The 27,751-nt window shown below is 38.4% G+C and overlaps 1 protein-coding gene across 3 annotated transcripts; it reads left to right on the top strand.

Moving 5' to 3' along the window:
* Positions 1-27,230, top strand: TRAF6 (TNF receptor associated factor 6). 3 transcript variants are annotated; one of them, XR_004033658.1, is made up of 8 exons: positions 1-260; positions 9,438-9,755; positions 12,339-12,489; positions 13,718-13,876; positions 15,932-16,003; positions 18,361-18,438; positions 20,357-21,280; positions 22,692-23,851. XR_004033658.1 is itself a non-coding variant. In XM_030829452.1 (8 exons), exons 2-8 carry the CDS (start codon positions 9,460-9,462, stop codon positions 22,697-22,699), a joined length of 1,416 nt encoding a protein of 471 aa, XP_030685312.1. In that variant the 5' UTR covers positions 1-260; positions 9,438-9,459; the 3' UTR covers positions 22,700-23,851. The 3 variants fall into 3 exon arrangements, 2 of the variants coding, with proteins under 2 accessions (XP_030685312.1, XP_003254483.1); XM_030829452.1 differs by having other exon boundaries at positions 20,357-21,008; XM_003254435.4 differs by having other exon boundaries at positions 20,357-27,230.
* Positions 27,231-27,751: the final 521 nt, after the last annotated feature.

Below are 27,751 nucleotides of genomic sequence, written 5' to 3'. Positions count from 1 at the left end.
CCCCGGCGCGCTCCCTGCCCCTCGCTCCCCGCAGCCAGCAGAGAAGGCGGAAGCAGTGGCGTCGGCAGCTGCGGCTTGGCCTGCGGGCGGCCAGCGGAGATGGCGAAGGCGCCCTCTGGACCCAGAGTTTGACGTCCAAGCAGCCTCGTCTCGGCGCGCAGTGTCTGTGTCCGTCCTCTACTAGCGCCTTGGCTGAGCGGAGTCGTGGGGTTGTGGGGGAGCCCTGCCCGCCTGGTTCGGCCTCCCAGCGCACTAGAGCGGTGAGTCTGCTTCAGGCGCCTCCTCCTGGCGGCCGCGGCCTCGCTTCCCAGCCGTCAGGGACGCCGCCCCCGCCCCTTCGCTCTCGGCAGGTCGGGGACGCAGTCCCTGTCCCCTCGTTTCCCACCAGTCGGGGACGCCTCCCCTGTCCCTTCGCTTTTCCCAGGTCAGGGACGCCGCCCCTACCCCCTTGCTTCCCACAGGTGGGGGACGCCGCCCCTGTCCTCTCGCTTCCCGCTGGTCGAGGACACCGTTCCTTGCCGCTCGCTTCCCGCAGGTCGGGACGCCGCCTCTGTCCCCACGCTTCCCACACAGGTCGGGGACACCGTTCCTTGTCCCCTGACCTCTGCTCCCCAGGCCTCCTCTTCCTCGCTCACTCCACCCCCTAAAAAACCCCGCGTCGCCTTCCTCAACCTCGCTCCCCTCAACTCCGCTTTTTCCCCTTCCCAGATAAGGAAATTTTCTCGTGCAGTTTTCCGCTCCTTGGAGCAAACACCTGCTTAAATTTTTAAAAAATCCTTTACGTTCCTGGCGACTCCGTCTGTCACTGTCATGGGAAAGCTATTTTTGGATTCCCTGTTGAACTCGACAGCAGCGAGTTTAAAAAAAAAAGGCTCAGATGACATGAATGTTTCCTCCCCCGCCCCTACACTCGGTAGTTCGAGCGATTGCTCCAGAGGCCGGGTTGATAAAGCTGTTCCTAGTATTTGGCTTAAGGGAAACTCCAGCTGAGTTAGGACTGTCTTGAATGTGAACAGAAAGCACCTAAAGTATTGGCAGCTTCGCTGTATGGTATTTGATTGTTTCTTTCTCTGAGAGCAGATAATTATTACTGAACGTCTTGTTACACAGGTTCCATGTAGAAACGAGAAAAACTGGTAAAGAAATTCTGTGTTGGCCTTGTGAACTTGGCCGCTATCATTTCATTCATTCTCCTTTGATTACTAGGGAAGGGAGAGGGGCTTTTCAGATTTTGAGGTTGAGGGTATAGGTAGGAACAATGTGGCCTCTTTTGTGACTCTAAGAAGGAGTCCGTCATATGGTGGGTACAGGATCACATCAGAGTTTCAGCCTGCATGCACCACAGTATTTCAGAATTGTAATATGAGCTCTTCTCTGTGATAAATTTGGGCATGTGATGCCGATATACTTTTGGCCACTTAGATTTGGAGAGAAGTTCAAATCCTTGCCTCCTGGAGCAGAGTAAATAGTGCCCAGTAAGGGGAATGCCCCTTGAATTTGGATTCAAAGTTAAGGCACAACAGTTGACTATTTTGCAGCATCTCTTGGCCATTGGAGTACATTTGTAGGTCTTCACACTTTAGAAATTTAAGAAGCCGGTAAACAGTTTCTGTTTCTAAAGCTAGTAGCAAATTAAAGATAATTTCTCATATTTTCTTTACATGGTTTTACTTTAATAAGTTACAAGTTTACTCATGTGTGAATTTCAGTTGACTTAAAATTGACTCATTTAGGACATAACTTGTTGACTTCTTTTAACTTGGCACATACCTCCTTAGCATCTGCCTTGGAGGACAAACTTTTTGTAGATTATCCTACTTCCCCCTCCCCCAAGACATGTTACAGTATTCTCTTTTAATTATAATGTACACCCAGATACTAATTTGTGAATTTACGTCATGATTTATGACAAGGCTGTTTTCAATACTACTCATTTTACAGCTGAAATAAGTTAGCAGTAGTTAACATTCCACAATCTTTAAGGTAGTGCTTATCATACTAGATTTCGCAACTGCAAAAGGGAATTACAATCAGGACACTCTTAACATACAAATTAAGGAACAATTTATACTTTGTTCCATCCCTTTATTAATTCCTGTAGAAAGCCACGTAAGTATACTAGTAGAATAGAGGCTGTAAGAAATTTTTATTTTAGGCCTGGCATAATGGCTCATGCCTGTAATCCCAGCACTCCGGGAGGCTGAGGCGGGAGGATAGCTTGAGACCAGCCTGGGCAACATGGCAAAACCCTGTCTCTACAAAAAAATACAAAAATTAACCAGGCTTGGTGGCACACACCTGTAGTCCCAGCTACTTGGGAGACTGAGGTGGGAGGATCACTTGAGCCCAAGAGGTGGAGGCTGCAATGAGCCATGATCGTGCCACTGCACTCCAGCCTGGGCAATAGAGCAGGACCCTGACGAAAAAAAAAAAGTGTGTGTGTATATATATATATATATATATATATATATATATACACACACACATACATATGTATGTATATATATGTATGTATATGTGTGTATGTATGTATATATGTATATATACACACAAATACATATAATACCTGTATACATGTACATATGTATAATGTATATGTATTATACATGTATAATGTATATGTATTATACATGTATAATGTATATGTATTATACATGTATATATGTATAATATGTATATACGTATCATACATATATACATGTATAATACATATACATTATACATATATACATGTATAATACATATACATTATACATATGTACGTGTATAATACATATACATTATACATATGTACGTGTATAATACATATACATTATACATATGTACATGTATACAGGTATATATGTATATATACATATATGCAGGTATTATATATGTATATATACATATATGCAGGTATTATATATGTATATATACACATATATGCAGGTATTATATATGTATATATAGATATATGTATTATATGTATTTGTGTATATATATACACATATACACACAAATACATATAATACATATATCTATATATACACACTTTTTTTTTTTTTGTCAGGGTCCTGCTCTATTGCCCAGGCTGGAGTGCAGTGGCACGATCATGGCTCATTGCAGCCTCCACCTCTTGGGCTCAAGTGATCCTCCCACCTCAGTCTCCCAAGTAGCTGGGACTACAGGTGTGTGCCACCAAGCCTGGTTAATTTTTGTATTTTTTTGTAGAGACAGGGTTTTGCCATGTTGCCCAGGCTGGTCTCAAGCTATCCTCCCGCCTCAGCCTCCCGAAGTGCTGGGATTACAGGCATGAGCCATTATGCCAGGCCTAAAATAAAAATTTCTTACAGCCTCTATTCTACTAGTATACTTACGTGGCTTTCTACAGGAATTAATAAAGGGATGGAACAAAGTATAAATTGTTCCTTAATTATACACGTATTATACATGTATATATGTATAATACGTATCATACATATATACATGTATATTATGTATATATGTATATATGTATTATACATGTATATATGTATGTGTATATGTATTATACATGTATATATGTATGTGTATACGTATTATACATGTATATATGTATAATGTGTGTATATGTATTATACATGTATATATGTATAATGTGTGTATATGTATTATACATGTGTAAATGTATAATGTGTGTATATGTATTATACATGTATAAATGTATATATAAAATATATATATTTTACAAAAACATATTCTTACTTATATAAAATCAAAGTTCTATCTCCAGCCTGCTTTTGTAGCAGCTCCTATGACACAGTAGGAGGTTAAAAAGTAAAAAAAAAATCCTGATAGAGCACAATATTTTCTGCATGCATGCCAGATCATCTTTTATTTACTTCTGTAGCTGACACAAAGCACTTTTTGTTCTTCTCTTAGTGTTAGTTATCATTATAATTAAGTTAGAAAGGTGGTTTTTCCTTAAGTCATTGCAATCCTTAAAACTAAAGGGACAAAATGTTTTACCAAAGAAAGAGGAAACAAAATGCTAAGTGGCAGTCAAGAATTGTTTTTAACTTAATTTTCCCTTTATGTCTAGTTACATGGAACTATATACTATGGACTTAAAGCATGACTATATGAAAAAGTTTATTTGGAAAATAGAAAGCTTCTGAATTGCTTCTTAAAGCATGGAAAGTAATGTGAAACTTGAAGGCAAATAGATTTTGAACATGCTCACTTTTATGTGTCACACTGCATTCCCACAGTGGAGTTCCTTTTAAGGAATTATAACTGATTAGACAGATTTTCTTAGGAACACATTAGCTATAAAAGGTCTCTTCAGACCTAAAGACCTTCAAGCCTTTTGAACTGGACTGGAAGCAGGCAGTGTATAGACTATCCAATAAACTACATTTTAAACTGGACCTTTGGGCAGAAAAGAAAAGATACACCTAGCTTCATAATTTCTGCCTTTGTCTTCTGGCCAGCACTTGGATATATGTCATACAACCAAATAACAAATACTAATTTCTCAAAAGTGATTTTACTTAAAAAAAAAAAATGGTTCAAGACTGAAATATACCTGATGTTGTCAAGAGTAGAGAAAATGGACTCTTGCATATATACTGTGCTTGTGTGAGTGGGAATTATGATGTCTTTGATACATATTGGATAACCAGCATTATCTATCAGAAAACTTAAAAAGTTACATACCCTCTGATCCAACAATTCTACTTCTAGGAAATTTACCTAAGGAAATAATTGGACACAAAAATGTACAGATATACCTCATTTTATAGCACTGGTTTTTTGCACTTCACGGATACTGGTTTTTTTTTTTTTAACATTGAAGATTTATGTCAACTCTGTGTTGTGCAAGTCTTTCCACGCCATTTTTCCAACAGCATGTGCTCACTTTGTATTTGTCACATTTTTGTAATTCTTGCAATATTTAAAACTTTATTATGTCTGTTACAGTGATCTGTGATCAGCGATCTTTGATGTTACTATTGTAATTGTTGTTTTGGAGTACATGAACCACACCCATATGAGATGGTGAACTTAATAGTGTGAGAGCTCTGACTCCTCCACTGACCAGCTGCTACGCTTACTGTCCCTCTCCTCAGGCCTCCCTACTCCCCTGAGACACAGCAATATTGAAATTAGACCAATTAATAATCCTACAATGGCCTCTAAGTGTTCAAATAAACCAAAGAGCCACATGTCTGTCACTTTAAATCAAAAGCTAGAAATAATTATGCTTACTGAAGAAGGCACATCAGAAGCCAAAATGGGCCATTTAGCCAAGTTGTGAATACAAAGGAAAAGTTTTTGAAGGAAATGAAAAGTGGTACTCCAGTGAACTCACTAATAAGAAAGTGAAACAGCCTTATTGCTGATATGGAGAAAGTTGTAATGGTCTGGATGAAAGATCAAACTAGCCACAACATTTCCTTAAGCCAAAACCTAATCCAGAGCAAGGTCCTAATCCTCTTCAATTCTGCAAAGTTTGAGAGAGGTGAGGAAGCTGCAAAAGAAAAGTTGGAAGCTAACAGAGATTGGTTTATGAGGTTTAAGGAAAGAAACCCATCTCCATAACACAAAAGTGCAACATGAAACAGCAAGTGTTGATGTAAAACTACAGCAGATTATCCGGAAGATGTAGCTACGATCGTTGATGAAGGTGGCTACACCAAACAACAAATTTTCAGTGTATACAAAACAGCCTTTTATTGGAAAAAGATGCCACCTAGGATGTTCATAGCTACAAACAAGTCTGTTCCTGGCTTCAAAATTTTAAAGGACAGGCTGATGACTCTCTTGTTAGGGGCTAATGCAGCTGGTGAATGTGAGTTGACACCAGTGCTCATTTACACTTTTGAAAATCCTAGAGCCCTTAATAATTATACTAAATCTACTCTGCCTGTGCTTTATAAAGGTAACAACAAAGCCTGGATGACAGCATATCTGTTTACAGCGTAGTTTACTGAATATTTTAAGCCCACTGTCAAGAACTGTTCAGGAAAAAGAGATGCCTTTCAAAATATTACTGCTCATTAACAATGCACCTAATCACCCAAGAGCTCTGATGGAGATGTTCAAGAAGATTAATGTTGTTTTCATGCCTGCTAATATAACATTCATTTTGTAGCGCATGGATCAAGGAGTCATTTAGACTTCCAAGTCTTATTGTTTAAAACATGCATTTCATAAGGCTATAGCAGCCATAGAGAATGAGTCCCCTGATGGATCTGGGCAAAGTAAATTGAAAACTTTCTGGAAAGGATTCACCTTTCTAGATGCCGTTAAGAACATTTGTGACTCATGGGAGGAGGTCAAAATATCAGCCTTAACAGGAGTTTGAAAGAAGTTGAACTTGAAAGAAGCCCTCATGGATGACTTTGAGGGGTTCAGGACTTCATTAGAAGTCACTGAAGATGGTAGAAATAGCAAGAGAACTAGAATTAGAAGTGGAGTCTGAAGATATGACTGAATTTCTGCAGTCTCATAAAAAACTTGAACAGATGAGGAGTTGCTTCTTATGGATGAGCAAATAAAGTGGTTTTTTGAGATGGAATCAACTCCTGGTGAAGATGCTGTGAACATTGTTGAAATAACAAAGGATTTAGAATATTCTACAAACTTAGTTGATAAAGCAGTGGCAGAATTTGAGAGGATTAATGCTATTTTTGAAAGAAGTTCTTGTGGGGTAAAATGCTATCAGACAGCATCACATGCTACAGAGAAATACTTCATGGTAGCAAACTTCATTGTTGTATTATCTTAAGAAATTTTCACAGCCCCCCCAACCATCAGCAACCACCAACCTGATCAGTCAACAGCCATCAACATTGAGGCAGGACCCTCTACCAGCAAAAAATATTATAGCTCGCTGAAGGCTCAGTTGATCACCAGCATTTTTTAGCAATAAGGTGTTTTTCAATTAAGGTATATACATTGTCTTTTTAGACATAATGCTATTGCACACTTAATAGACTATATAGTGTAAACATAACTTTGGGAAACAAAAAATTGTATTACTTTATTATGGTATTTGGATTATTGCGGTGGTTTGGAACTGAATCCAAAATGTCTGAGTATGCCTGTATATGGGAATAAAATAACAAAGGATATATACCCTACTGTAATAATAATAAAAATAACAAAGGATATATACCCTACTGTAGCATAACAGCATTATTTGTCCTCAGATTTGGAAGGTATAAAGGGGGCCCTATACCGTATTTTATGACCCAGCTGTAGTGACTAGTTCTGCTATTTTCTGCTGTCTTGGCATTGTTCGCTTCCTTTTAATGTGTATGAACCTTCCCTAGGAGTCCACATCAAATACAGCAAGGCTATGGGGGCTATTTTTAACTTCGGGAATACTGTATCAAAACTAAATAAACCACAGCTGGGCTCGGGGGTTCATGCCTTAATCTCAACACTTTGGGAGGCCAGGGCAGGTGGATCGTTTGAGGTGAGGAGTTCCAGACCAGCCTGGCCAACATGGCAAAACCCCATCTCTAGTAAACACAAAAATTAGTTGGGCATGGTGGCGGGCGCCTGTAATCCCAGCTATTGGGGAGGCTGAGGTGGGAGAATTGCTTGAACTCAGGAGGCAGGGGTTGCAGTGAGTCGAGATTGTGCCATTGCACTCCAGCCTGAGCGACAGAGTGAGACTGTCTCAAAAAAAAAAAAAAAAAAAAAAAAAAAAAAAAAACTTAAGTAAACCACATGCCAAATTTCTTTGCAGATTCTTTGGAATTCTGTCAATGTAGTGTAGTAGTGCTGGACAGACCATGTTTAATAGTAGCTGTGGCCAGCACTTTAGTGTAATAAAATAAAGACAAATAAATTTTAAATGCGGCTTCATGGACAAATTGGTCAAAACATGGATAAAATAGTGTAGTACAAAGTGCAAAGCTCCAAGGTCGGGTAGACTTGGGTTCTGATCCCAACTCTGTTACTTATTAGTTGGGTAGTCTTAGGTAAGTTACTTAACCTTTTAAGCTCCATAGTTACCACTTTGAAAAGTGGTGACAACAAAACTCAAATAAAACACTACATAAAGTTGTTGTAATAACTCATTCTTACTGCCTGGCACTGTTGTAAGTGCTTTGCACATATTAACACATTTAATCCTCTCAGTAACTCAGGTGGATTTTATTGTTAGAACCATTTTACAGATGAGAAAATTGAAGCACAGAAGGGTTGTATAATTTGCCCAGCTCATAAATGGAAGAAAAGAGTTAAATTCATATCATTCAATTCCAGCACCTGAGCTCATCACCACTTGTTAGCACTGCCTTTCCAGCCGGAATAGTGCCTCATTGTAGGCGGTCATCAAGTGCTACTCAGAATCTTTGAAAAGAATAAAAAGGTATTTGTAGTGGTAAAAGGATTGAGTACTACTGTCTTAATCCCCAATTTGGTGAAGTGGCAGCCAGGAATTTTATATAAAAGTGAGACAAGCAGGAGAATATAACTGGAGGCCTACATTCTGTTGCTTGAATGACATCTGGCACATACTAGAAATTTTTTTCAAAAGTAATTATTTAAAATACAGATGTGGTTACATGGGCTGTGAATTGCTTTTAAATATTAGCTTCTCTCTTGTAAATACTATAATGGTTTAGAATTTGAAGGTATCTCCTCTGCTCATGAAACCAATAGTTTTCCATAGGCAAACAAAACATCACTTGTTTTTCCAGTCATTAATAATGAAACATAGTCGACCTGACCGAAGGCAGAAGGACATAAAAATACTTATTCAATTCTATTTTTAATACCTAATAGAAATCTCCACACTGAGCATTTGGAACTCCTTACAGAATTTTAGACCTAGAAGAAGAAACCAAGATCTAAATGGTTAAGTAACTTGCACTAAATCACACATCTAATAGTGGCACATGATCACCTGATTCCTTGTGTACTGCTTTTCCTGGCACTGAGCTGCTAGCCATACTATTCCCTTCAGCTCAGGATACTTGAAGGAACTTCAACAACATGGATAAGTTCTTTAGCGATGCTTAGTGAACACTTACTGTATGAAAAATCTTGTGCTAAGTACTGAGGAAATGGAAATTAAAATATTTAGCTCGATCACAGGAAACAAACATGTAACAGATAATTGTGATATAAAAGAGTATTACAACTGAGGTGCTTGTCCTTTTTTAACTTTATATGCTGTCATTCTACTAGATCATGAACTTCTGAAGGGACCCAGCTTTCTTTGTGTGCTCCAAGTGATTTGCACAAATAATAATATATATATTTATTGAAGGAGAGAATCAGGTAACTTACAATAATCATGAAAAAGCTCAAAACACCTTTAAAAGTTTTCTGTAAATAACAATACAGCTGATGTACATGAATTAAAAAGTGACTTGTATAGATAAGCTATGATATATGTGTGGGGTGTGAGTGTGTGTGTTACTTATAAAGGCATTTTTTTCTTGCTATTTCTACAGAGCAAGTGATAATCAAGTTACTATGAGTCTGCTAAACTGTGAAAACAGCTGTGGATCCAGCCAGTCTGAAGGTGACTGCTGTGTGGCCATGGCCAGCTCCTGTAGCGCTGCAACAAAAGATGATAGTGTGGGTGGAACTGCCAGCACGGGGAACCTCTCCAGCTCGTTTATGGAGGAGATCCAGGGATATGATGTAGAGTTTGACCCACCCCTGGAAAGCAAGTATGAATGCCCCATCTGCTTGATGGCATTACGAGAAGCAGTGCAAACGCCATGCGGCCATAGGTTCTGCAAAGCCTGCATCATAAAATCAATAAGGTACGTGAGCATAAGAAACAGTGGTGTCCTATAACAGAACCAGATGCAGAGAACATTGTTACATAGAACATGGAACATCCCAAAAGTAGTCTTACACATAAAAAGCTACTTAGGAAAAAAGAACAATGGACAGAAAATTGAGAAAGTTAGATTCTTATCCCAGTTTCCACTGTTGTGTGAAAAGTGACTTGAATCTCCTCCTCTCTTGACCCTTGGATAAATAAGTAAATAATTTGCTACTTTTACTTAAAGCAATTCTAATGCAGACTGGGGAGTGACTCTATGCTTTAAAGAAAATAGTATTTTTTAAATGTACCTTAAATTATGATGCTACTAGATAAGGATAATCTCAACCACAGAAAGAATACTGACCCTGTAAGTGATCAGTTATTGTGATTTTAGGCATGTTAAATCTTGTCTATTACCTAAAGTGTATGGTCAACTGTAAAATTACCAGTATTTTTAAAGAAAGTATTAACTGAAGGCTCTACCTTCATAATATATCCAAAATCCAGTCCCTTCTCACTTCCTCCCTCTGCTACCACCCTGTTGTGACTCACCACCAGCTCTCTAACAGGCCTCCTGCTTTCTATTCTTGTCTTCTTCCAGGCTGTTCTCAATACAGCAGCCGGAGTGAACCTAGTAAAATAAGTAAGATGATGTCATCTCTGCTCAGACCATTGTAGCAGGGTATCTGGGAGTAAAAGCTAAAATCCTTCTAAGACCCTGTATGATAGGCCCATGATTCATCTCCTGACCCCTTCTCTGCTGCACTCTTTGTCCTTCTACCCGTTCATTCCCTCTTTGCTATCCCTTGAACATGTCAGGCATGCTCCTGCCTTGGTGAGTGGCTTTAGCTCTTCTGTTTGCAACACTCTTGCCACAGCTAACCCCTTAACTCTTCCACTTTGGCTCAAATCTCACCTTCTCATAGGTCTCACCACCCTATTTATACCACAGTGTGGTTCCACCCTTCTTGCCGAACACTCCCAATCTCTCCACCTGGCCCTACTTTTCTTTTTTCCCTTAGCACTTTCTGCCTTCTAAAGCACCAAATAATTTATGTGTTTATTGTCTGCCCCACTGGATGATAAGTTGCTTGAGAGCAAAGTGTTAGATCTGTTTTATTGATTTTTCCCAAGTTCTGGAAATAGTGCCTGACCCATAGTAGATTATCAGTAAATCATGGTAGCTTTAACTGAATGAAAGTTACCATGCAATTTCCATGGAAATAGATACATTTTACTATAATTCAAAAGTACATGGGAATTTTTTAGGTGACGAAGGAGTCCTATACAGGACAAAAAATTGGATGAAGGGGGGCAGATTTTATGTTCTTCAATAAATAGCCACCTAGTTATATTAGTGAATTCATTATAAGTCTGTCCTGGCAATTTGTTAGTCTCCAGAGTTTTTATCTGCCAACTTTTACGTTAACTTTTCTATAAAACTTGAATTTAAGAGTAACTACGTCCATACTCGGGACTTGGCTTAATTTAAACCACAAAAGATAGTGTCTGTTGTTTCAATTTTGGGGAAAGATGTATTACATAGTGCTGACTTAACAAGATCTATTTTGGGTAGATTTTCTCAACCTCGACATTATTTTATTTTATTTTATTTTTGAGATGGAGTCTTGCTCTGTCTCCCAGGCTGAAGTGCAGTGGCGCGATCTCGGCTCACTGCCATGCCCAGGAAGGTAGCTAATCTTCAGCAGCTTTTTAATAGCAAGATGTTCATGAAAGTAGTGGGACAGTGGTCTGAAAAGGAAATACAACCCACAAGAAGTCTGAGGCTTTTTTTTTTCTGTCTCCCTGTAAGCTTTTTAAAAATGAACACTTAGCTCCAGTGTTCTTAAAGGAACTGCTCTGAAATTTCTCATTGAGTATGTTCATTCAAGGAATCAAAGTGCATCTCAATACAATCCCATTTTCTTTTTCTGAGGATAGTTTTTTCCATCATAAGAAAGAATAAACCACTGAGAAGCAGGACATAGAGTTCCTTTAACTTTCTGTAACATTGGACCCTAGACATACAAATAAAGGAAACTTTTGTTGCCTGTTAGCTGGAGTGTTATAGTGACTATTTCAGAGTAAACTTTAAAATATGACCTCATGGAGGTACTGCTAACTGCTTAAATTTTTACTTATGACTGAGCAATTGCGTTATAGACATGTTATTAGTACTGTGAGAAGCATATTCCGTCTTTCTAGTGTATTGTATAGGCGTGACAACACAGAGGCCAGACTGCCAAAATTCCCATTCTTTCACTTCATTTTACACCAATCAAAATATCTTATTCGGCTAATTTTCCTCAAAAAGCTGGAATCTATCCCACCATATAAAAATCCCTTAGCTTTTGATAGGTTATCAATATGCTGCTAGTTGTACTCATTTCATAAAAGAACAGTTTGTAAGCTGTCCATAAAAGGACAGTTTGTTTTGGTGACCTGCAATATAATGTGTTAAATTGTTTTTTCTTATGAAACAGTAAATGGAGAATTTATATATGGTGAATTAAAGTTGTTTGGATTTTCTAATGCGAGTATTTAAATCTAATTGTGTGTATTTTGTTTCTGTTAGGGATGCAGGTCATAAATGTCCAGTTGACAATGAAATACTGCTGGAAAATCAACTATTTCCAGACAATTTTGCAAAACGTGAGATTCTTTCTCTGATGGTGAAGTGTCCAAATGAAGGTTGTTTGCACAAGATGGAACTGAGACATCTTGAGGTATTAAAGTTCTTTTCTAGCTCTTAGCACATGTATAAAAGGAAGTTCCTACAGAATAGGGACTTTTCTGTGTCCATCTGTGTATTGCCAGTACCTAGCATATGATGATTGGTTAATAAATTCTTGCTGAATTAATGCCAGCCCTTTAATTATTGAATATAAATGTAAGTAGAACCCAGAAATATACTGTTTTATCTACTCTGGCTTTGCCCAGCAGTAATTTTTTAAAAAAATCATTATTGTTTCATAAGCTTTTGGTGAGCTTTATCTGCAGTAAACCTGAGGAGCATTTTAAATACAGGTGTCGGCCAGGCACAGTGGCTCACGCCTATAATCCCAGCACTTTGGGAGGCTGAGGCGGGCAGATCATGAGGTCAGGAGTTCGAGACCAGCCTGACCAATATGGTGAAACCCCATCTGTTACTAAAATTACAAAAATTAGCCAGGCATGGTGGCGCGCACCTGTAATCCCAGCTACTCAGGAGGCCAAAGCAGGAGAATCACTTGAAACCAGGAGGTAGAGGTTGCAGTGAGCCAAGATCATGCCATTGCACTCCAGCCTGGGCCACAGAGCGAGACTCCGCCTCAAAAAAAAAAAAAAAATTACAAGTGTCACGTTTTAATTTTACAATTTCATTTTTGTCATTTTGAAATAAGCAGTAATTCCCAGGTAATCACCTCAGTATCCTCATTATACTTTTTTCTCTCTGTTTTTCTAAATTGTGCATTTTTATTATGAACTAAATGGAATACTCCTATTGTTTGAGATTAACGGAAACAATCAGATTATAAAATAATTTGCTTTTATACTAAATAGATCAATTATTAGCTTGGTGATTTTTACCAGAAATTAAATATTAGTGTTATATTTGAAATTAAATGTTTAAGACAGATATGCTACTTGCTCCTTTTACTTATTAGCTCTTAAAAGAGAGTGGCCTTTCTGACACAGTAATAAATTGATAAATAGGAAATCTGACTTCTTTCCAACACTCTTTGCTAATTGGATGCATGGACTTGAGAATTCACATTCTTTGTATAAATTTGCAATCCACGACCATTTTAAAAAATTCACTAAAGATGTTCATATTGTGAATGGTTCTGTGGTGTGCACTAGACAAAGTAGGTTCAGTAGCCTGCTGAAAGAGAACAGTATATGATTAGGAGAGATTATATGTAGAAGACTTCAGAGTTGGCTAATACTAATCCATTATTTTTTTAATTATAGGATCATCAAGCACATTGTGAGTTTGCTCTTATGGATTGTCCCCAATGCCACCGTCCCTTCCAAAAATTCCATATTAATATTCACATTCTGAAGGATTGTCCAAGGAGACAGGTTTCTTGTGACAACTGTGCTGCATCAATGGCATTTGAAGATAAAGAGGCATGTACTAACTTGGATTTGTTAAATTCACTACCTCTTAAAACATCGTTCTTAAATGTGTACTCGAGGGGGTTAGCAGTAGATAAGGATGTGACTCCAACTCTGAGTCTACATTATCAATTTTGGGAAAAATGATTTCTAAGAAAAAGAAGGTTCAATAAGCCATCTTAGTATATAAGTGTAGAATTTGTATTTGCATGTCTTTCTTAAAAAAAAAAAATTTATACTAGTTATCACTATTGTAGATATGCAAGTAACAGAACTTCTAGGAAAGGCATATGCCGATCAGCTTTCCTGTGTGATAGTTTAATAACCAATTTTGGATTGGAGACAAACAAGTAGATTAAGATAAGATGTACACAAAATTATTTTGAAAAAGAGAATAGGTTGTTATAACTATTACGAAGAATAAATCAAACTCACAAAGTATGTTTCCTTGATGATACTTCATCGTGCTGTGTATATAATGTATTTACTTCTCACTTTGTATGTTAAATTTAAAAGTTTATCCTTTTTTTTTTTTTTTTGGAGATGGAGTTTCACTCTTGTTGCCCAGGCTGGAGTGCAATGGCGTGATCTCAGCTCACCACAGCCTCAGCCTCCTGGGTTCAAACGATTCTTCTGCCTCAGCCTCCTGAGTAGCTGGGATTACAGGCATGTGCCACCTTGCCCGGCTAATATTTTTGTATTTTTAGTAGAGGCGAGGTTTCTCCATGTTGGTCAGGCTGGTCTCGAACTCCCAACCCCAGGTGATCCGCCTGCCTCGGCCTCCCAAAGTGCTGGGATTACAGGCACGAGCCACCACGCCAGGCCAAAAGTTTATCTTTTAAAAAGAAATTTGGAGTGCCTAACAGCATCATGATTATAGGACAGTTTTTATATTCAGAAACTGAGATAGATTAAGTAGACTTGTATTAATAGTGCCAATAAAAAAAACTAACACTGAAATCTAAGCCCTTGATCCCTATCCTGTGTATACTTTCATAAAATAACCTACATATAATTTATGTTCTTTCATTCTATTACTTAGATACTTCCTTAAACTACAGTTTTTATAAATTCATGTTGGCAGTTTTTCCCCACCTTGAGATCAAGCACATTATATCCATTACATTGATAAAATATTCAAAAAAAGTCAGCTAACTTGGTATAAATGTAGAGAAGTCTCAGTCGTAGAGTAAAATGACAACTGTTTTTTTTTTTGTTGTTGTTTTTTGAGACGGAGTTTCACTCCTGTTGCCCAGGCTGGAATGCAATGGTACAATCTCGGCTCACCACAACCTCTGCCTCCTGGGTTCAAGCGATTCTCCTGCCTCAGCCTCCCAAGTAGCTGGGATTACAGGCGTGCACCACCATGCCCAGCTAATTTTGTATTTTTAGTAGAGATGGGGTTTCTCCCTGTTAGGCTGGTCTCGAACTCCTGACCTCAGGTGATCTGCCCTCTTTGGCCTCTCAAAATGCTGGGATTACAGACGTGAGCCACCGCGCCTGGCCCGAAAACTCCTTTCTAAACTTTAGTAAATTAGATTGACTTAACCTGGAAGGCTAATTATTTCTCAGCACATCAACTAAAGTCATTATATTCTAGAAAATAAGGCTCACCCTTCTGGGGCATATGAGAACCTGAGCACCAAACCCTCATGTCCTAATAAAAGATTTGTTCTTTAACTCTACTGACAAGAAATTTTAATTAAATCATCATGCTGCTGCTGAAAATTTTTGGAAGAAGATTACCTTTGGAGAATTATAGCCTCGGCAGATGATGTCCAAAGTAGATACAGGTGTACCGCCTCAGGATAAAAGGAAGGGATTTGAAAAATTATTTTTTATATACTACCCTGCTCTTTTAAAGAGCTGGAAGGTCGAATGAATCTCATTATTACACTGGGAAAGAGAAAGAAAATAGCCTTTATATATTACTTTCACTGACTTTTGCTTTGTACAAATTGATGTCCTTATTTGTTTATAGTGAAAAATTGCTTTTTATCAAAATTAGTTGTTTTCACTTTTTCAGATATTCTCATGCTTTAATTATATTTCTCTAATAAAATTCAGATCCATGACCAGAACTGTCCTTTGGCAAATGTCATCTGTGAATACTGCAATACTATACTCATCAGAGAACAGGTATTATTCATTTTCATAAATTATTATTTTCATAAACAGCTTAAAGAAGTGAATTGGGTTTTTTAATTGAAAATTTAAATCAATAAGGCAAAGAAATACAGATTGAAGAAGTATTAGAGCTGTGTGAAAATTTTTTATATAAATTAATATAAGTAATAAATACTTTCAGTGAGAACAAAACATCAAGCCCTTTTTAAGAACTTAAAATTCCTAGGTAATTAATGTAATACCTGTGCTTTTGTATATTCATAAAAGTTCCCAACAAAACCAATTTTAAGATAAAAATAATCAAAAGTAAGGGTCCCCATTTAAAGAAAGAAAAAACTAAGATATATATATATTTACACACTGTGAAATGAGTATCTCAAGTGTCCAGAGATTGGCTGAAAGAATAAGAGGGAACAATGAAATAAAGGAAAGCAGTTCTGTTCAGTAGGAGAATATTATTTGTAGCTGTAATCCCTGAGGCATACAGGGAAGTTTTCAGATTTTCAGGACCTGTAGCCCTTCTGTTCAGTTGTCCTGTAGGCCACTGACCGGGCATCATTAGAAGTGGTAATTATAATAGAAAATTATATGGTGGGTTTTTTTTGTTTTTTGAGATAGAGTCTCAGGCTCACTCTGTTGCCCAAGCTGGAGTGCACTGACACGATCATGGCTCACTACAGCCTCAAATTCCTGGCTCAGGCGATCCTCCTACCTCACTCCCCCAAAGAGCTGGGACTACAGGCGTGCATCACCATGCCTGGCTAATTTTTTATTTTTTTAGATTTTTTGTAGAAATGGGGTCTTGATATATTGCCTAGACTGGTCTTGAGCTCCTGAGCTCAAGCAGTCTACCCACTTTGGCCTCCCACAGTGCTGGAATTACAGGTGTGAGCCACCAAGCCCAGCCCAAAGATTGTTTTGACTATTAGTAGAGAAAGGAAAATTCCATCTGATTGCTATCTTCTGACATTTGGGGAGTTACCCACAAAATATGAATATTAACCATTAAATATTTATATACCCATGAAATCTGTAAACCCAGAGATCATTATTGATATACCTTACTGAGAAGCAGCAAGCAAAACCTGTCACTGGACAAGTTTGTTAACCTTAAAATGTTTTCATTAGTTTGTTAACAGACTCTTAATTTTTCCAACAAAGCCTTAATTCGAAGGTGTTAAACTTCTTTTGCTTAGGAAGTCCTAACTCGTTTTCCTTTTTGCTGTCTTTTAGTATTTAAAGGAAACCATGCAACAAATTAAAACCCAGCAAAAGAAAATACAGGAAAAAACCCTAGGCTAAGAGGCAGAAAACCTGGGTTTTAGTCCTAGGTTTAAACTGTATTAACTGTGGTTTTAACTGTGCCCTCTCATCTTTAACAAGTTGACATTCTAAATAGATCTGGGATCAGCAAACTGGCCTGCCAGCTAGATCTGTCTCACTACCTGTTTTTGTAAATAAAGTTTTATTGAAAGACAGTCATGCCCATGTGCGTATGTCTTGTGTATGACTACTTTTGTATGACAATGGTAGAGTTTAATACTTGGGACAGAGGCAGTACAGCCCGTATTTACTATCTGATCCTTTACAAAAAATTTTATTGGCCCCTGTTCTACACTGTTCCCTCTTGAGAAATGAAGGGTTGAATTATAATAAATGGTCTCAGGTACTTCCTGTTTGAAATATCTACAACTATAGCTACATTAAATTTCTAAAGGGAATTTGGCACCTCTTTGAAAAAATATGATTGAGTATAATGGATCTTAGCTTAGAGAATGTGTCTTAGAGTCCCAAAATCCAGGACTGAGACTTTCTTTAGAGCTTTTATTAATGTGTTTAAAGTACCTTCTAACATCTCAGTCTCCCCATTGTAGCTGAAATATGCCCAGCTTAACAAAAGTTAAGAAGAGTTTTGAAAGGTGGTCAAAGATGATTTTTGAAAGGTGGTCATGAGGTAAGTATGGGTGTAGTCAGTGGCTTCAGTGCATGCAGTTGACTGGTTCCTATTAAATGGCCTAGAGCATAGTGGGAGTCTTAATCCAGTTTGCATTTGTAGCTATTGTCAGGTGTTTTTTTCTGTAAAGTGCCACTAGAGGGTGCCAGTTCCCAGCAAGAGGAACAAATTCATTTTCTTGAAATGAATTTTGAATAATTGGAGGGGATATTATGAGATGTTGATATTTCCTTTCTCTATAACTTTTGGAAGTAGATGTTCTTTTAATTTTTGTGGGTAATGGTTTATGCTGCACCTATTCAACTGCCAGTGTGGTACAAAAGCAGCCATTGACAATATAGTTTAAATGTGATCGCATCAAACTAGAAAATGATATGCAAGGAAGAGATTTTTCAGCCTTTGTTTTGGATTTCAGATGCCTAATCATTATGATCTAGACTGCCCTACAGCCCCAATTCCATGCACATTCAGTACTTTTGGTTGCCATGAAAAGGTAAGGTTTTTTTTTTCTTTTAATTCTTGAACATAAGTAAAAAATACTCAGTTACATCATGTAGTGGAGAATAACAACAAGAATGTAGATGTAGTTGTAAAGCAGTGTAATAAGTTATATAACAGAGTTATTCGTGGATGCTGTGAGCAGAAGCAAAGGCATACTTAGCAATGCCTAAAGCATTCAGACAGACTTGACAAAACATGATGCTTTGGGCTGAATCTTGACAGGTGAAATAGTTTTCCAAGAAGACAAGGGAGAGAAGACCAGTGAGAAAGAGTGAGCATGGTGATTTGAGGAACTAACTACAAGTAGTTTGTTGTGCTAGTTCAACCCAATAGCAATGTAGATGATTTGAGGTGGAGGTGGAGGTGGGGGTACTAGTACCTGAGCTGTTGGAATACCTAAGTGAAGACAGCTTGAATTATGGTGATGACCGTGAAGATAGACCTAGGAGCCAGTACATATTTAGGAGAGAAGATCTGTTGCCTGTGTGACTAAATAAATGTGATGAGTGAAGGAGAGGGAGGCATCTAGAATGACTCTTGGTTTCTGGCCTTTGTCACTGGGTAGATGGGAGGGCCATTCAGCAAAAAAAGAGTGAACACAGGAAGAACTGATTAGAGGTAGAGTTTAAAAAAAAAATCTGTTTTAATGAATTGAGTTACAGATAATGACTTCACCCAGCTAGGGAACAGGTGGGATGACTGACATGCATTATGTGCTGTCTTAAGCCCCAAAGAGAAATTAGGACTCAGGGTATTGCTTTGGGGAAGTGACTTGTGATAATGGAAGGTGTGATTGAGATCATATAGAGTATGTATAGGAAAGAGAAGTACACCAAGGAAAAGAGCCATGAACAAACAGTATAAGAAACAGATGAACCAGGCAAAGAGACAGTATTATTATGGTCTCCAAAATTAGTTTCAAGATTCATAATCAGTACTGTCAAATGTCTGAGGTGGATCATTGTTTATGATATGTCTTTCTTTTTGGAGAGTGCAGTTACACTTTTGCTTTTCCATAATACTTTTTTTTCCTGACTTATATGTAACAAACATACATTTAATAATTTAAAAAATAAAATGAGCAAAATGGTATGGTTATATTTTGTGGAAAAATTCTGTATTGTTGTGCTTAGAGAAAAAGACTTGAAAGAAATAAAATGTTAATGGAAGTTAGGTGAGATATTAGGTAACATACTTTCTTTTTGGTCATCTATATTTTCCAGGTTTTTTAAAAGACTATATGACCTTTTATAATAAAAATTGTTGTATTATGAATGTTTTTCATATAATAGGGTGTTCTTAATGACTTTAGAATAGCATGGTGCCAGGAAAAATTCCAATTTGCAATAGATTTATATACTGGGAATTGCAGACAATATAGGTAGACTATAGTCTTGACTTTAAAAAAAAAAGAAAATAATATTAACTAGAGAGAGACAAAAGATCTTCGGAGAGGTTTGTCCTTTTTTAATGGGAAAGCTTTTAATAATTGTATTCTAAAGGAAAGTGTTAGAGGAAGAGATGTTTGAAGATGAAAAACCACTGAGTAAAATCTCTGGGGTGTTGCAACAGGTCAGGTGACATTTAGAGCACAGGTAGAATGTTAATCTTGGAGAGGACAGGCATCTCAGAAAAGAAGGATGTGTGTAAAGACTGACATTTTTTGTAGGTGGGAGGGAGATTTAAATGAGTGAAAGCTGGGAAAGTAGTCATCAGATAGTCTGTTTTTCAGTGAACTAAGAGGCAGAGTCGCCTCATTGGATCAAGAATCTGTTGAAGGCAAAGGAAAATTGTAGAGAATTGAAGGAAGTGGTGTGACTACTTGAAAACTTCTTATTTGACCTGGCCAGGTCCTTTTCCTACTCCTCACGGTATCTATTCCCAACCTAAGGCTTGTGCTTGATTTTTAGATGCAGAGGAATCACTTGGCACGCCACCTACAAGAGAACACCCAGTCACACATGAGAATGTTGGCCCAGGCTGTTCATAGTTTGAGCCTTATACCTGACTCTGGGTATATCTCAGAGGTCCGGAATTTCCAGGAAACTATTCACCAGTTAGAGGGTCGCCTTGTAAGACAAGACCATCAAATCCGGGAGCTGACTGCTAAAATGGAAACTCAGAGTATGTATGTAAGTGAGCTCAAACGAACCATTCGAACCCTTGAGGACAAAGTTGCTGAAATCGAAGCACAGCAGTGCAATGGAATTTATATTTGGAAGATTGGCAACTTTGGAATGCATTTGAAATGTCAAGAAGAGGAGAAACCTGTTGTGATTCATAGCCCTGGATTCTACACTGGCAAACCCGGGTACAAACTGTGCATGCGCTTGCACCTTCAGTTACCGACTGCTCAGCGCTGTGCAAACTATATATCCCTTTTTGTCCACACAATGCAAGGAGAATATGACAGCCACCTCCCTTGGCCCTTCCAGGGTACAATACGCCTTACAATTCTTGATCAGTCTGAAGCACCTGTAAGGCAAAACCACGAAGAGATAATGGATGCCAAACCAGAGCTGCTTGCTTTCCAGCGACCCACAATCCCACGGAACCCAAAAGGTTTTGGCTATGTAACTTTTATGCATCTGGAAGCCCTAAGACAAAGAACTTTCATTAAGGATGACACATTATTAGTGCGCTGTGAGGTCTCCACCCGCTTTGACATGGGTAGCCTTCGGAGGGAGGGTTTTCAGCCACGAAGTACTGATGCAGGGGTATAGCTTGCCCTCACTTGTTCAAAAACAACTACCTGGAGAAAACAGTGCCTTTCCTTGCCCTGTTCTCAATAACATGCAAACAAACAAGCCGCAGGAAATATGTAATATCTACTAGTGAATGTTGTTAGAGAGGTCACTTACTATTTCTTCCTGTTACAAATGATCTGAGGCAGTTTTTTCCTGGGAATCCACACGTTCCATGCTTTTTCAGAAATGTTAGGCCTGAAGTGCCTGTGGCATGTTGCAGCAGCTATTTTGCCAATTACCTCTTTGTTGTACTTTCTTGGGCTTTTGCTGTGGTGTATTTTATCGTCAGAAAGCCCAGACTCGAGTACTAAACTTTTAATAATAATGGACTTTCCTTAAAACTTCAGTCTATTTTTATAGTATTATATGTAATATATTAAAAGTGAAAATCACTACCGCCTTGTGCTAGTGCCCTCGAGAAGAGTTATTGCTCTAGAAAGTTGAGTTCTCATTTTTTTAACCTGTTATAGATTTCAGAGGATTTGAACCATAATCCTTGGAAAACTTAAGTTCTCATTCACCCCAGTTTTTCCTCCAGGTTGTTACTAAGGATATTCAGGGATGAGTTTAAACCCTAAATATAACCTTACTTATTTAGTGTAAACATGTCTGTTGAATAATACTTGTTTAAGTGTTCCTTCTGCCTTACTTACATATTTCCTTGAGGTTACAAAGTAGCATCTTCCCCAGAGTTTATAATGCTGAGAACCATGTGGACATCAACTGCTATGTAACCCTTTTTGTCTATTCAGTGCAGAGTGAATTTCACAGCTCTGCATATATCTTCATTTGTTTAATGCTTACAAGACAGGAGATGCACACATACAATCAGCAACAAAATTTAAAGTAACCCAAGTAGTCAGCATATGTGGCATCTCATTGGTGGTGACAGAAGCTATGTGAGCCAGAAGCTTTCAGCTCTTTTGAATACCCTCTGGTTTAGTTCGATTAAAAAGAACAAAATTGATTTCCTAAAATCAGAATTTTTTAAAACTTGGGAGATGATTGGAGATAACCTAGGAAGTCACCAAACTAAGATTAGAAGTCATAGTGGTTGTATCACAACTTAGCTTGAGTATGTTGCTGTAGCCTAACAACTGCAGGTTCTGAGAAGGATCCTGTGGAATCCTGGAAGTAGCCAGATTTTCCTAATAGGGAGAGATGATTTTTTTGTGTGCCATCATGTATTTGTTAAAGGCATGTATATAGATATAAAATATCGTGGAATCTAGTTCTCAGGGAGACCTGCAACTAGTATAAGCTTATAAAGGATCTAAAGATCCATCCACCATTTAAAGTTGTCTGGTAATGAGAGATGACATTGTATCCCCCAGAGAGGCCAAATCAGAGTCCCCAGCCAGGGTTCTAGATCAGCCTTAATTTCAAGAGAAAGCCAAGGACCTCATCTGCAGGGGAGTGTGGTTTTCAGCCCCAGCGAGTGTCACTTTGAACTTTCCCTTTGCTTTTTTCTCTCTTCTCCCTCCCCACCCACCCTTAGGTTCCTGATCTGGTGAGTTTGTTATGGAGTGAAAATAAAAGTCAAGCAGAGACCTTGTTTCCCGTGCCACCATTAGTACCACAAGCTCATGGCTAGTTACCACATTATTTCCTGGCAGTTTGTGTCCCTCAGCTCTGCCTTCCAACCAGCGCCTGAGAATCACTGCATACCACCCTCTAGGTAGGGAAACCTACACTGCTGCTGTTCCTGTGATTGTTTTACAATGAATAAATAATTGTCAACTTCCGTTTAAAAACTAAACCGTATTATTTTTGTATTTGCATAGAAAAAGCCTGAAGGAAATATACTAAACTTTTTGTTGGCTTATTTTCCTTTGCGCTTATATTTTTTACATTTTCTACAATAAGTGTGTACTTTTATCAGAGAAAAAAAATGTTGCCACAAAACATTCAATCTCCACGCCCCCAGCTCAAAAAAGGAAATGATATTTAAAAGCTTCCTGGTCAGATTTCTATTAAAAGCATTGGCTGTGCATTAGGTACAAAGAGGAGTCATTTCCTGCCTTGGTGATACTATTTTTTTCTACTAAAGAGTCTTTAAAAAAAAAAAAAAGTTGTTTTGCCTAATTTCAGCTTTTAGCAAGCTTCCCATCTGTAAAATGAGTTGGACTAGATTTTTCTACAGTCCCCTCCAGCCATAACATTCTGTCTCAAATTAAGTTCCAACCAGCAGAACATTGACAATACTTAACGAAAGTATTTTGCCAGTAGAAAATGTCTTTAACTTACTCTTTGCTGACACTGATACTTTCCTCTAATTTAGTGTCTGTCAGCTGGGTCACATCTTAAGTAAAATGAGCAATTTTAACCCCCAACTTTTGGCATTTTGTCATAAACCAGCCACTTACTTTATGCTGGTCATTCATCATGACTACAAAGTAGAATAGTCAAGCTGTCATTCCAAATAGAAAACTTTTGACTTCAATCAGAATTAAGCCTTAACCTGGAAAGTTGGTTTCTTCCTTACATTTTCCCAATCTCCTACTCTATTCTTAAACATGCTAGTTTCACTCAGTTGGGTACACAAGCCTTTGGGTTTTATGTTGTATGTTACTAACCACCTTTTAACATTTTTATCTTTTGGCATCATTCTGGGACATTACTAAATTAAGAAATTGTTTCTTCTTTTTCCGGAGATGTCCAACCAAAGGTTTTTGTTTTGTTTTGTTTTTTGTTTTGAGACAGTCTCGCCCTGATGCTCAGGCTGGAGTGCAGTGGTACAACCTCGGCTCACTGCAACCTCCACCTCCCGGGCTCAAGCGATTCTCCTGCCTCAGCCTCCCAAGTAGCTGGGATTACAGGCACCCGCCACCATGTCCAGCTAATTTTTTTGTATTTTGAGTAGAGACAGGGTTTCACCATATTGGCCAGGCTGGTCTGGAACTCCTGACCTCAGATGATCTGCCTGCCTCAGCCTCCCAAAGTGCTAGGATTACAGGCATGAGCCACCACGCCCAGCATCCAACCCAATGTTGGATGAAACTTGCTGCATGTCATACATTTTGCTATTGGCAAACAAGTCTGAATGTTGATTTGAAGTTTGGTAGTTTATTACCATCTATTAGCAGCAAAGACTGTTTATTGGTGTACTACAATATGATTTAACTTTTATTTTGGGGACAAATAGTAGAAAAAAGTGAAAGAATGAAGGCAGGTGTTTTTTATCCTAATGATGGAATAATACAGAGATATTGGACGATCTCTAGCAATTAATTTTTGTGACCCATATAAAATTATACAGGTCACAGTATAATTCTCCATTACTGTTTTTATACCAGTAAGTCTTAGATAAACTAAGAGCATGCTTATGAATTATGTGTACAGTTAGAATGCATTATTTTTACAGAGGAACAATTGCTTGTATGTACTAACTTGTATGTACTAACAATTGCTTGTATGTTCTCTTCTTGGCTTGCCTCAAGTTCTACTCATTATTTTATATAAAATACCATTAGGCTGGGCACGGTGGCTTACGCCTGTAATCCCAGCACTTTGGGAGGTGGAGGCTGGCGGATTGCTTGAAGCCAGGAGTTCGAGACCAGCCTGGCCAAAACGGCGAAATCCCATCTCTATAAAAATACAAAAATTAGCCAGGTGTCATGATGCATGCCTGTAATCCCAGCTTCTTGGGAGGCTGAGGCATGGGAATCGCTTGAACCCGGGAAGCAGAGGTTGCAGTGAGCCGAGATCACGCCACTGCACCCCAGCCTGGGTGACAGAGTGTGACACTGTCTCACAAAACAAAACAAAAACATCAGATTCTGTTTGTGATGCCTAGTTGCTTACAACCTAAGCAGTGCAATGCCTTAAGGAAATGAAAAGGAGCCCTAAGTAGTCATTTATATTTTTATTTTGAAGTGTGCTTTTTCTAAACTCCCAGATTGACGTGATGGACTGTAAGTTTCTCCGTTTCTATCCTTGTGCTTGTAGAGTGTACTTGGCACTTACAAATTCCCAGTATCCAGAAAGATGATCTGATGAAATCAAATTGGATGGATCTTGGCAGACTGTGACACTCAGTTACAGCCTTCACTTTCAGTCAAAAACGGACACTTGGAAGGAGATGCCTGGTTGTTTCACTAAATGTCACTTGTGTCTGTAATATTTTAAAGCTTTTTCCCCCACAGGAAATTCGGGTTATAAAATCCCAAAAAATAACTCTAGGTGGGAAAAACATTTTAGGAAATGAGAGATGTGGTGCTGCTTTTCCTCTCTCAGAGTGCTTTCTCAGCAGGACACTAGCCCTGCCTTTAAGATGGGGAAGCTGGGGCATGTGCCTCTGCTCTTAATGTCTGCAGCTCTGAAGGTAGGTGCTGTCCCACTCGGACAATCGCCCAAGCAGTAGTGACCATAGTTCTCTTCTATGCAAGTCCCCAGGAGAAGGTAAACTCTGTGTGGAATGGGGATGTGTTCTGGTTGCTGCCGAATCCCCGCTTCTTACCACAGTGCCTGGCACATTGCACACACTCAAATACATAATAATGAACATTTATTGAAAGCAGCAGTTGAAGCTGACCAATTTCTGGTGCCTTAATTGTCATGTAAATTTTAGATGGTAAGGCGCAGATGTTACTTTTTTTCTTCAGCACTTTATGAAATTTCTCAAACATGCAGAAATGTTGAAAGACTTGTATAGTGAACATCTACCACCTAGAATCTGCAGTAATATTATGTTACATTTGCTTTATCACTTGATAGATGTTACTTTTAATGAGACTTCAAGTTTGGTTTCTCTAAACAAAATATTCTAAAATAATAACTGAACAACTTTAATCAATTTGTCTTAAGTTCTTTGGGGGAACTTGGGACATTTGCTTCGTAACTGGAATTGTAGCCCTCACTTTAAGCTAATTTTAAACTTTGTAAATTTGTTATGCTGAATTTCAGTCTTATTTATTTTGCCTGAAGGGGTATTTTTTATAATGGATTTATTTGAAGTTCCTTGATAAATTGTGCAGAATATTCTCGTTGTTATTTTTGCACTTGATAAATTATCTAATTTCTGTGGTGAGAATGTAATTTGGGGCCTATTTTGTTTATACAAGCTTCCAGAATTATGTTCTCAGAGGGATGAAAAGGTATAATTTAGCATATACGTCACTAAATTAGGAGCTAAGACAGATTTTCTCCTGACTGACCATGGGTCAGTCAGTTTTGTCTTCGTGTCCTTTTCCCTGTAAAGTAGAAACTAGAATTTGAAATTTAAATATTAAATAATGGGTAACATTCATTAATGTGTGAATCTATTAAGAAAGACACTGTGAATCCAGGGAGGCTTCTCATAATTCTATAAACTGTATGACAAGCTGTGGAATGAAATCTGACTTTTGAAAAATTGAAACACATCCAATGGTCTTATCACAAAGCCTGCTGTTCCTCAGAACTTAACTATTGCCACGGAATTTGTAAGCAGTTATCCTAATCCATCTGGACTCTGAAAATACATCCTTTACGAGAGGGAGTGAATGCAAAGATAAGGGTGGAGAAACACTAATCATGAAAAGAATGAAAATCAGTGTTCAGTTTTAAGAGCAGGTTGTATTGAAGGAAGGGATTAAAGGAATTATCCAGATTTGAGGCGGCACATCTTCCACCACTCCCCGCACCATCAGCATGCACAGAGCGCATAAAACAAGCCCTGCTCCTAATGGCAGTGAAACCTCGGATGGCCTCCATCACGTCAATACAACTGAATTGCTGGGCTGACTTAAGAGTGAAGGACTCCATTTTAGTAAGTAGAGAAGTGTGACCTTTCTAAACCCAGGTTATGAATGTGGATTCACACTTATCTCACAAAGGCACCTGGAGTTTTAACTTTGTCATGTCTCAGTACTGGTTGCAAGGTATGACCAAAACTTCCTTGAATGGCACCTTTTTGAATATTAATTTAGAAGAAAACATGCCAGACTGACATACCTACCCCCTCCCCACTGTTATTACTTCCTTACCAGCCCTATGGACTGCATCGATGTCTACAAGAAAGCACTCTTTGTTAAAATGAAATATATATATTAAAATATGATAGTCCAAGTGGTTTTTTTTTGTTTTTGTTTGAGACGGAGTCTCGCTCTGTCGCCCAGGCTGGAGTGCAGTGGCGGGATCTCAGCTCACTGCAAGCTTTGCCTCCCAGGTTCACGCCACTCTCCTGTCTCAGCCTCCCGAGTAGCTGAAACTACAGGTGCCCATCACCACGCCCGGCTAATTTTTTTTTTTTTTTTTGTATTTTTAGTAGAGATGGTTTCACCGTGTTAGCCAGGATGGTCTCGATCTCCTGACCTCGTGATCCACCCGCCTCAGCCTCCCAAAATGCCCGGATTACAGGCATGAGCCACCGCGCCCGGCCCAGGTGGTTTTTAATGAGATAACTATACTTTGGTTTTTGCTTCATAGTTGTTCTATTTGGGGGACTGTGTAACTCACTATATTGGAAGAGAACAGTTTCAGGCACTAGTTTTCACTTGAAATAACTAATACTTGCTCCTTCAGGAAATGGTAAGTGAGGTTTCATTTTATTCCTTGGTGTGGGCTGTGGTTTCTGCC

This window comes from Nomascus leucogenys, chromosome 15 (genome assembly GCF_006542625.1).
Source record: "Nomascus leucogenys isolate Asia chromosome 15, Asia_NLE_v1, whole genome shotgun sequence".
Classification (NCBI taxonomy): Eukaryota; Metazoa; Chordata; class Mammalia; order Primates; family Hylobatidae; genus Nomascus; species Nomascus leucogenys.
The sequence above is the reverse complement of the archived record's forward strand: the minus strand, read 5'-3'. Positions and strand labels throughout refer to the sequence as shown.